This window comes from Anomalospiza imberbis, chromosome 29, assembly GCF_031753505.1.
Source record: "Anomalospiza imberbis isolate Cuckoo-Finch-1a 21T00152 chromosome 29, ASM3175350v1, whole genome shotgun sequence".
Taxonomy (NCBI): Eukaryota; Metazoa; Chordata; class Aves; order Passeriformes; family Viduidae; genus Anomalospiza; species Anomalospiza imberbis.
This window is the reverse complement of record NC_089709.1, coordinates 1,178,012-1,186,935: the sequence shown is the minus strand read 5'-3', so window position 1 is coordinate 1,186,935 and position 8,924 is coordinate 1,178,012. Positions and strand designations below refer to the sequence as shown.

Genomic DNA, 8,924 nt, shown 5'->3' with positions numbered 1-8,924 from the left:
CTCCCTCTTGGTCACAACGCTCCCCAAACTGATTTGTGGCCTTGCTCTGCTTTGGGAGCAGCTGAGTGAAGGGTCCCAAATCTATAAAAAAACCCACTTTTTAAACTGCTAATAATTGGGCTTTGGGGTTTGAGTCCGTTGTTTCTGGATCTGTAGGGTTCCTGAGTGGAATTCTGCTGGATTAACACGGGGGGAAAGGTGGGAAGTGGGTTATGGAGAGGCTCTGAGGGACAGAGGGGCTTTCTAACCCAAGGGGTTTATTTTTCTTTGCTGCATTGCAATGTCCCATCCTTAGGGGAGGAGGAACATGTCAGAATGGAACAGAAAATTTTGGATCTGCCTTCAGGAGAGGAGCTGGGAGCAGCTGCACCATCCATGTGAGACCAGTGGGTGCAAACCAAGGGTTCATCTCTTCCCTCTCTTGGGTCTCCGAGACACCTCCTTCAAGGTGAGCAATCTCTCCCGGCTGCAGCTTGGAGCCAGCAGCTCTCACAGGTTCCCTGTAGAGCAGGCAGGGGTTAAAAGTGCAACAAAACAGCCCAAAGTCCACAGGGGAGGAGGAAGAGGAGGAGGAGAAACGACGGAGAGGTGAGCGGGACGCCTCCTCCAGCTTGGAAGATGTGGAGCTTCTCAGCATCGGGCAGGAAGAGCCGGGCATCCTCCAGCGCCCCGTGCGCTGCCATGGTGAAGTTGGTGTCCCCCGAGGTGACCACGTCGAAGACGCACGACTGGAAGTAGACATCCTCCACGGGCAGCATCTCCCGGCAGAGCGCCCGCGCCGTCTCCGCAGGGACGCGGGCCGCGCCCGCGGGGGCTGCGGGACATGCGCTGGCTGCGGGGGCAACCGCCCACGCACAGCTGCAGGTCCTGCTCCTCCGTGAAGGCCCGGGCCACCTCCTCGGCAGCACGGATGGAGAAGGAGAGCTGGCGGCCGGCCTGGCGCACGGCGATGGTGGTGCCGATGTAGTCGGCACGGATCTCCACGTGCCGGCCGGGGCTGCGCTCCCAGATGGCCAGGCTGCTCCCGCCAGGACGCGCGCCCCCGTTGACGGAGCCGTCCTGGAAGGCTGCAGGGACGTTGTCCAGCTCGGCCTGGTAGACCTTCTGGTCGATGCATTCCTTCATGTTCTTGAATATGATGGTCAGCTGTGGGGAGCAGGGCAGGAGGGGGGTGAGTGTGGTGGTCGTGGCGCCATCCCCCAGGTGTTTGGGGTATCCCAGGATGGAGGTCCCACCCCACCTAGCCATCCTCAAACCATCCCTACAGTCCCTTGGGGATAACAACAATCTTTCCTTCTTTCCTTCTTTTTTAAGCAGCGGAAAACTCAGGTGGAGCCAAACCCAGCAAGATTCCTCCAGGTGCCCCATGGACCACGAGATTCCTCCAGGTGCCCCATGGACCACGAGATTCCTCCAGGTGCCCCATGGACCACGAGATTCCTCCAGGTGCCCCATGGACCATGAGATTCCTCCAGGCACCCCATGGACCACAAGGTTCCTCCAGGCACCCCATGGACCATAAGGTTCCTCCAGGTACCCCATAGACCACAAGGTTCCTCCAGGCACCCCATGGACCATAAGGTTCCTCCAGGCACCCCATGGACCACGAGATTCCTCCAGGCACCCCATGGACCATAAGGTTCCTCCAGGCACCCCATGGACCACGAGATTCCTCCAGACACCCCATGGACCACAAAGTTCCTCCAGGCACCCCATGGACCATAAGGTTCCTCCAGTCACCCCATGGACCATAAGATTCCTCCAGGTGCCCCATGCAACCACGCAATCGCCTGACAGCAGCAGGAGTGTTTGAAGGTCCCCTCAACAACCTTCACCACTGTTGTCCCTCTTTCCTCATCCCCCGCTGTGTTTGAAGCAGTTCCAAGGATTTTGGGAAGTTTAGGAGGTGCCCTGACCCTGGATTGGCCACCCATGCTTGGCGCTAACGTTACCTTGCTGGTGACTGTTGCGTTGGACCCCTTGGCCACCGGCGAACTGGTGGCTTGCACGAACAGGTAGTCGTTGTCCAAGAGCGGCCAGGAGCCCTCCACCCGGCACGTGTGGAAGTCATCGTGGAAGGTTCGGATGTGGGGGTCCCCAAAGGCAGCGCAGTGCTGGAAACCGGGGGGGCGGCCGTGCTTGTAGAGGAAGCTCCGCTCGTAATCGCAGATATCGAGCGACTCGAAGCCGTGCGGGTTGGGCGCCGGGGGCCGGGGCCGTGGCGGGCTGTTGGCCCTTCCTTGGAGCAGTTGTTCTGGATCATGAGGTCCTCGATGCCGTGCACGGCCGAGTGGAAGGCCAGGTCCCCGCGGCAGGTGCGGGCGGTGCGCCGGGTGCACAGGGAGTAGGAGCGCAGCGCGGTGCAGAACGCGGCGCCGCGGTCGGGGCCGCGCAGGTGCAGCGTGGCCGCCACGTAGTCCGAGTTGCAGCGGAGGATCTTGCACTGGGAAGAGACTGGGAGAGACGGGGTGGCCCCCTTGGGAGAGGGGATGGGGTGGGGAAGGGCAGCCTGTCCTCCCCCACCACCACCCCCTGTGGTATTCACACGCCCTCTGAACAGAGAGAGATTCCCTCAGGATTTCACCTGAGAGAAGCTGTGAGAGAAACAGAGGAAAGAGAATCAAAACAATTCTTATCTCACTCACTGCCCCCTGTTTGTGCCCACGTAGAAATTAGTGTAGAGATTGTTTACCCAAAGTGATTATTGATTGAATTCTGATAATAGCTGTTCAGATTCGTTGACCAATTGGATCCACGTGTGACTCTCAGGAGAGAGTCACGGGTTTTCTAGTTAGTAGTTAGTAATAGTTCTTGTTAGTGTAAAAAAGTGTAATAAAGTTATAGTGTAATAAATTAATTAATTAACCTTCTGAAATCATTAGAGCCCTACCCATCATTCTTCCCGCATCAGGGATCCCAACACCAATAACCCCCCACCATCCAGCCGGAGCCTCTCATGGAGATTCTTCCTGGAAGCACTTTTCTCCCGGCTTTTTACGGGGAACAACTCTGCCCACGCCGTTCCTTACCATGCCTGCAGAGGAAGAGGAGCAGGAGAGCTCGGAGGAAGAGGCCGGAATTTTCCAGCTGCCCTGGGCTCCTACTGTGGGCAGCTCTGCCCATTCCCATCCATGCGGGGCCTGGGGGGTCTCTCACCCACCAGCAGCTCCCGGCTTCATTCGGCAGCTCCCCTGGAAGCAGAGGTGGGCTTGGAGAGACGGGGCTAAGAGGGGCCCTGCAGCAGGCAGCAAGTCCAACCCAGCACTTCCAAGGCCACCACTTGTCCCCAGGTGGCACAGCCACACGGCTTTGGACGCTTCCAGGGGTGGCTTTGGACACTTCCAGGGGTGGCTTTGGACACTTCCAGGGGTGGCTTTGGACACTTCCAGGGGTGTGACTCCACCTGGGCCGCCTGTGCCACGCCTTGGCCACCCTTTTCATGAGGAAATTTCCCCTGATATCCAACCTAAACCCCACCCCGGTGCTGCTTGAGCTGTTTCCACACACTGAGCATTTCACTCCACCCTCACTTTGGGGACACCACCATGTGGCATCAGAGCCTGAAGCACCCCTGGGTGCCAACGATGTCCTTGGACCCTCATTCCTGCTTTCCCACTGCCCCCCTCACCTGTATCAGCCTCCTGAGGAAACGATCTGGCTCCCAGCGCTGGGAGCTCCTGCCCTGCGGGACACATGGGCGTCCTTGTCACAAGCTCTGCCCCAAGTGCCAGCCAGAGAGACCCATGGCATGACCCAGGGAAATTCCAGCCCCTCTGGGCTCTTCCATGGTCCTGCAGCCGGATAAAATCTGGGCTCCCAAAAGTCCAGGGGGCCAGGGAGCGGAGCCCCCTGTGGCTCCTCGTCCCGGGCCACCTTTGCTCTGTCCTTTCCCCAGCGGGGCAGAGGCGGGGGTTGAAATCGATCCTTCTAAATTTAGCTGGGCTCTGATCCAGCCGGGAACAACAGCCAGAGCGTGGAGAAGGTGGCACACAGGAGCTCCAGGAGGAGGTGGGAGCCCCCAAATCCTGTGGGAGCTTCCCTGGAGCTCCATGGGTTTTTCCTCCTTGGAAAGCCCTGCTGGCACCACCCGGGAGTGAATCCCTGTGGAAAAGCTTTTCCCTGTGGGATGTGTCCCGTAGGGAATGGGATGTCCCCTGACAGGGAGCACTTTTTGTCTCACAGCCTCCCCTCCCGGGGCACAGCCAAGTCCTGAGCGCAAACATGGCACGGGCCAAAAATTGGCCAATGTCCCCAGGGGTCGATGGCCAGTGTCCCCAGGGCTGGTGGCCAATGTCCCCAGGGATCAATGACTGCCTGACCATGCTGGCTGCACTCCTAAAATCCCATTTACACGGGTGCAGGAAGTAGCTGCACCAACCCCTGCTCCCTGCAAGGAGAGGGAATTGTCAGGAACGTCCAACCCGGGATTTTTCAGGTCCGTTCCAGGGGCCGTGGAGGAGGACAGGGGTGGGAAGTTGGTCCCTCAGCATTCCAGCACCCACAAATCCCTTTGGGGACACATTCAGGAAAGCCTTCTGCCTCCCAAACCAAGTTCCTGCTGTTTTCCACACCTGGCTGTGCCCTGCAGGGAGCAAATCCCGGTGCCCACCTGAGCCCAGCACTGGGACTGGGGTGGGAAGAGAAGTGTTTGGGGAAAACAGCATTTTGCCAGAGAGCTGGAGGAGTGGATCCCTCTTCTTTCCAGGATGGGCCATGTGCACAGTCAATCCCAAGGGATGCACTCTTCCTTCCATGCCATGCTTGGAAGGAAATAAATCCCATCCCTCCCATAAATGAAGGAAATAAATCCCATCCCTCCCATAAATAAAGGAAATAAATCCATCCCTCCTATAAATAAAGGAAATAAATCCCATCCCTCCTATAAATGAAGGAAATAAATCCCATCCCTCCCATAAGTAAAGGAAATAAACCCCATCCCAAGCATAAATCCCATCCCTCCATCCCCACACCTCTGCCAAGAATCCCAGCACTCCACTTACCCCTTCAAACGCCACGGGATGGGCAAACAATCCCAGACCAAGACCCTCCAGAGGAAAATCCTGGTGCCTGGTTGGGGTCTGAGGAGGGAATCCCGGCTGTTGCCAGCCGGGCTTGGAGCAGAGGGAGGGAGAAAACAGCTGAAGATTCTGACAGGCGGATCTGTCACCGGGAGCGGGAGCTGAGTGGGCTCCGACAGCGCTTTAAAAATAGCCGGTGTGATTTTTGATCCCAAAAGGCGAATTCCAGTGGGGAGGGGAAGGGGGGAGGCAGGGAGAGGCGAGATTGCCCAGGCACACACCCAGAGGTGCCCGTCCTGAGGTGTCTCCAGAGGTGGGAGAAGTTTTAGAGTGGCTCCTGTGAGCCTGGGAGTTTGAGGAGGGGATGCGTGTCCAGCCCTGAGAGAATTTTCTGCCAGGGTTGACGGAGAAAGCAAGAAGGAAAGTGTAAGGGAAAATGAGAATGAGAGAGAAAAGAAGAGGAAATAAGAAAGAGAAAAGAAGAGGAAATAAGAAAGAGAAAAGAAGAGGAAATAAGAAAGAGAAAAGAAGACAGAAAGAGAAAATAAGAGGAAATAAGAAAGAGGAAATAAGAAAGAGAAAAGAAGAGAAAATAAGAAAGAGAAAAGAAGAGGAAATAAGAAAGAGAAAAGAAGAGGAAATAAGAAAGAGAAAAGAAGACAGAAAGAGAAAATAAGAGGAAATAAGAAAGAGGAAATAAGAAAGAGAAAATAAGAGAAAATAAGAGAAAATAAGAAAGAGAAAAGAAGAGAAAATAAGAAAGAGAAAATAAGAAAGAGAAAATGAGAGAAAATAAGAAAGAGAAAAGAAGAGAAAATAAGAAAGAGAAAATAAGAAAGAGAAAATGAGAGAAAATAAGAAGGAAAGAGAAAATAAGAGAAAAAAGGAAGGAAGGAAGGAAGGAAGGAAGGAAGGAAGGAAGGAAGGAAGGAAGGAAGGAAGGAAGGAAGGAAGGAAGGAAGGAAGGAAGGAAGGAAGGAAGGAAGGAAGGAAGGAAGGAAGGAAGGAAGGAAGGAAAAATAAGAGAAAATTAGAAAGAAAGAGAAAAATAAGAAAGAGAAATAAGAGAAAATAAGAAAGAAAAAAAGAAAGAGAAAAAATAAAGAGGGAAAAAAGAAAGAGAAAGAAAAAAGAGAAAATAAGAGAAAATAAGAAAGAAAGAGATAATAAGAAAATAAGAAAGAGAAAATAAGAAGAAAAAGGAGATAAGAGAAAATAAGAGAAAGAAAGACAGAAAGAAAGAAAGAAAGAAAGAAAGAAAGAAAGAAAGAAAGAAAGAAAGAAAGAAAGAAAGAAAGAGAAAGAATAAGAGAAAATAGGAGAGAGAAAATAAGAGAAAATAAGAAAGAAAAAAGAAAGAGAAAAAAGAAAGAAAGAAAGAGAAAAAGGAGAAAATAAGAGAAAATAAGAAAAAATAAGAAAGAAAGAGAGAAAGAAAGAGAAAGAATAAGAGAAAATATGAGAGAAAAATCAAATAAGAGAAAATAAGAGAAAAAAAAAGAAAGAAAGAAAAAGAATAAGGGAAAATATGAGAGAGAAAATAAGAGAAAATAAGAAAGAAAGAGATAATAAGAGAAAATAAGAAAGAGAAAATAAGAGAAAGAAAGAAAGAAAGAAAGAAAGAAAGAAAGAAAGAAAGAAAGAAAGAAAGAAAGAAAATAACAGAAAATATGAGAGAGAAAATAAGAGAAGGTAAGAAAGAAAAAAGAAAGAGAAAATAAGAGAAAGAAAGACAGAGAAAAGAGAGAAAATAAGAAAGAGAAAATAAGAAAGAAAGAGATAATAAGAGAAAATAAGAGAAAATAAGAGAAAATGAGAGAAAATAAGAGAAAAAAAGAGAAAATAAGAGAAAAAAGAGGAAAAAAATAGAAAAAAGAGAGAAAAAGAGGAAAAAAAAGAGAAAAAAGAGAAAATAAGAAAGAGAAAATAGGAAAAAATAAGAAAGAAAGAGAAAATAAGAGCAAATGAGAGAAAAAAGAATAAGAGGAAGCTGCAGCTGCCTGCTCCAGGGAGCACTTCCCTCCTGGCTCTCATCCCCCTGGAGATGAGAGTGGTTCTCCTCTGGGATTCTCCATCCCAGAACTTTCCCTCTCCCTCCCTTGGAGAGCTCCAGGAGAGGGACAGATATTGGGAGAAGCGGAAATTTTATTCCTGTACCTGGAAAACATCGAGAGGGGTAGGGAAGGAACCAGCTGGCTCAAAAAATCCAATTTATTGCTGGGGATAAATGGGGATAAATGGGGATAAATGGGGATAAATCCCAGCACGGGGCACGTGGATAAATCCCATTCTCCAAACACCTGCTGGGGCAGCTGGGGGCTAAAAAAATAAAAAATCCGGGAGCAGGTGGAGCAGGAAAATCCTGAGCTCTGCGAGAGGTCCGGGAGGATTCCGAGGATGGAGCAGCGGGGACAGCGGGGACGCGACACCGCGAGGTGACAGCGGCACCTCGGAAGTGGCAGCAGGACTGGCAGGACCCCCTCTTTCCTTGTACAAGAAAAAAAAAACAAAAAAACCCGAAAAAACCCCAAAAAAAACCAAAAAACCAAAAAAAACAAAAAAAAAATACCCCAAAAACCACAAAAAAACCCAAAAAACCCCGAAAAAAACCCAGAAAAACCCCAAAAAACAAAAAAACACAAAAAAACTCCCCAAAAACCACAAAAAACCCCAACCCCCCCCCAAAAAAAACCAAAAAAACCCCAAAAAAACCCCAAAAACCAAAAAAATCCAAAAAAACCCCCAAAAAAACCCCCACAAAAAATCCCCAAAAAACCACAAAAACCACAAAAAACACAAAAAAATCCCAAAAACAAACAAAAAAAAACCCACAAAAACAAAAACCCAAAAAACCACAAAAAACACAAAAAAAACCCCCACCCGTGCCACCTCCGGTGTCCCCCCCGGTGTCCCCCGGTGTCCCCCGGTGTCCCACCCGTGTCCCACCCGTGTCCCCCGGTGTCACCCCCGGTGTCACCCCCGGTGTCCCCCGGTGTCCCCCCCGGTGTCCCCCGGTGTCACACCCGTGTCCCACCCGTGTCCCCCGGTGTCACCCCCGGTGTCACCCCCGGTGTCCCCCGGTGTCACCCCCGGTGTCCCCCGGTGTCACCCCCGGTGTCACCCCCGGTGTCCCCCGGTATCACCCACGGTGTCACCCCCGGTGTCCCCCGGTGTCACCCCCGGTGTCACCCCTGTGTCACCCCCGTGTCCCCCCCCGTGTCCCACCCGTGTCACCCCCGTGTCACCCTCGGTGTCCCACCCGTGTCACCCCCGGTGTCACCCCCTGTGTCCCCCGTGTCCCCCCCGTGTCACCCCCGGTGTCACCCCCTGTGTCCCCCGTGTCCCCCCTGTGTCACCCCCGGTGTCCCCCCGGTGTCCCCCCCGGTGTCCCCCCTGTGTCACCCCCGGTGTCACCCCCGGTGTCACCCCCGGTGTCACCCCCGGTGTCCCCCGGTGTCCCCAGCGCACACATGGCCCCGCCCCCACACCGCAATCCCCGCCCACTCACTCCATATGAGGATAAAGAGGGCGTGGTCTGCGCGTGGGGGCGGAGCCTACGCCCCTGCGGGTTTCGCGGCGGTGATTGGCCGGGGCGGGGTCACGTGAGGCGATCCCCGGCGGCGGGCGCGGAGCGGGCGGTGAGGGCCGGGACGGGCCCGGGGCCACCGGGAGGGACCGGAGGGGCCCGGGAGGGGCCCGAGCGCCACTGGGGACTCGGGCAGCGTCTGCTGGTCCCGGGGGGTGCCCTGTGGGAGGATCGGGGGGTACCCGCGGGGGACAGCGGGGGCTGAGGGCAGTCGGGCCCGTCCCTCCTGCCCTGCGGCCCTTCCCCAGCGCCGGGCCCGAGAGCTCCCCGGGACAGCCCCGTGTGCCGCCTGCGCCGTTCCCGGGGCTGGTCCTGCAGGG

The 8,924-nt window shown here is 53.4% G+C and overlaps 1 protein-coding gene across 1 annotated transcript; it reads right to left on the bottom strand.

Moving 5' to 3' along the window:
- Positions 1 to 106: 106 nt before the first annotated feature.
- On the bottom strand, positions 107 to 3,227 carry HJV (hemojuvelin BMP co-receptor). The gene is given in 5 exon segments (XM_068174971.1): positions 107 to 801; positions 803 to 1,146; positions 1,953 to 2,224; positions 2,227 to 2,454; positions 3,030 to 3,227. Coding segments are annotated over 5 exon segments (1,227 nt in total). The 5' UTR covers positions 3,130 to 3,227; the 3' UTR covers positions 107 to 518.
- Between the last annotated feature and the right edge of the window lie 5,697 nt (positions 3,228 to 8,924).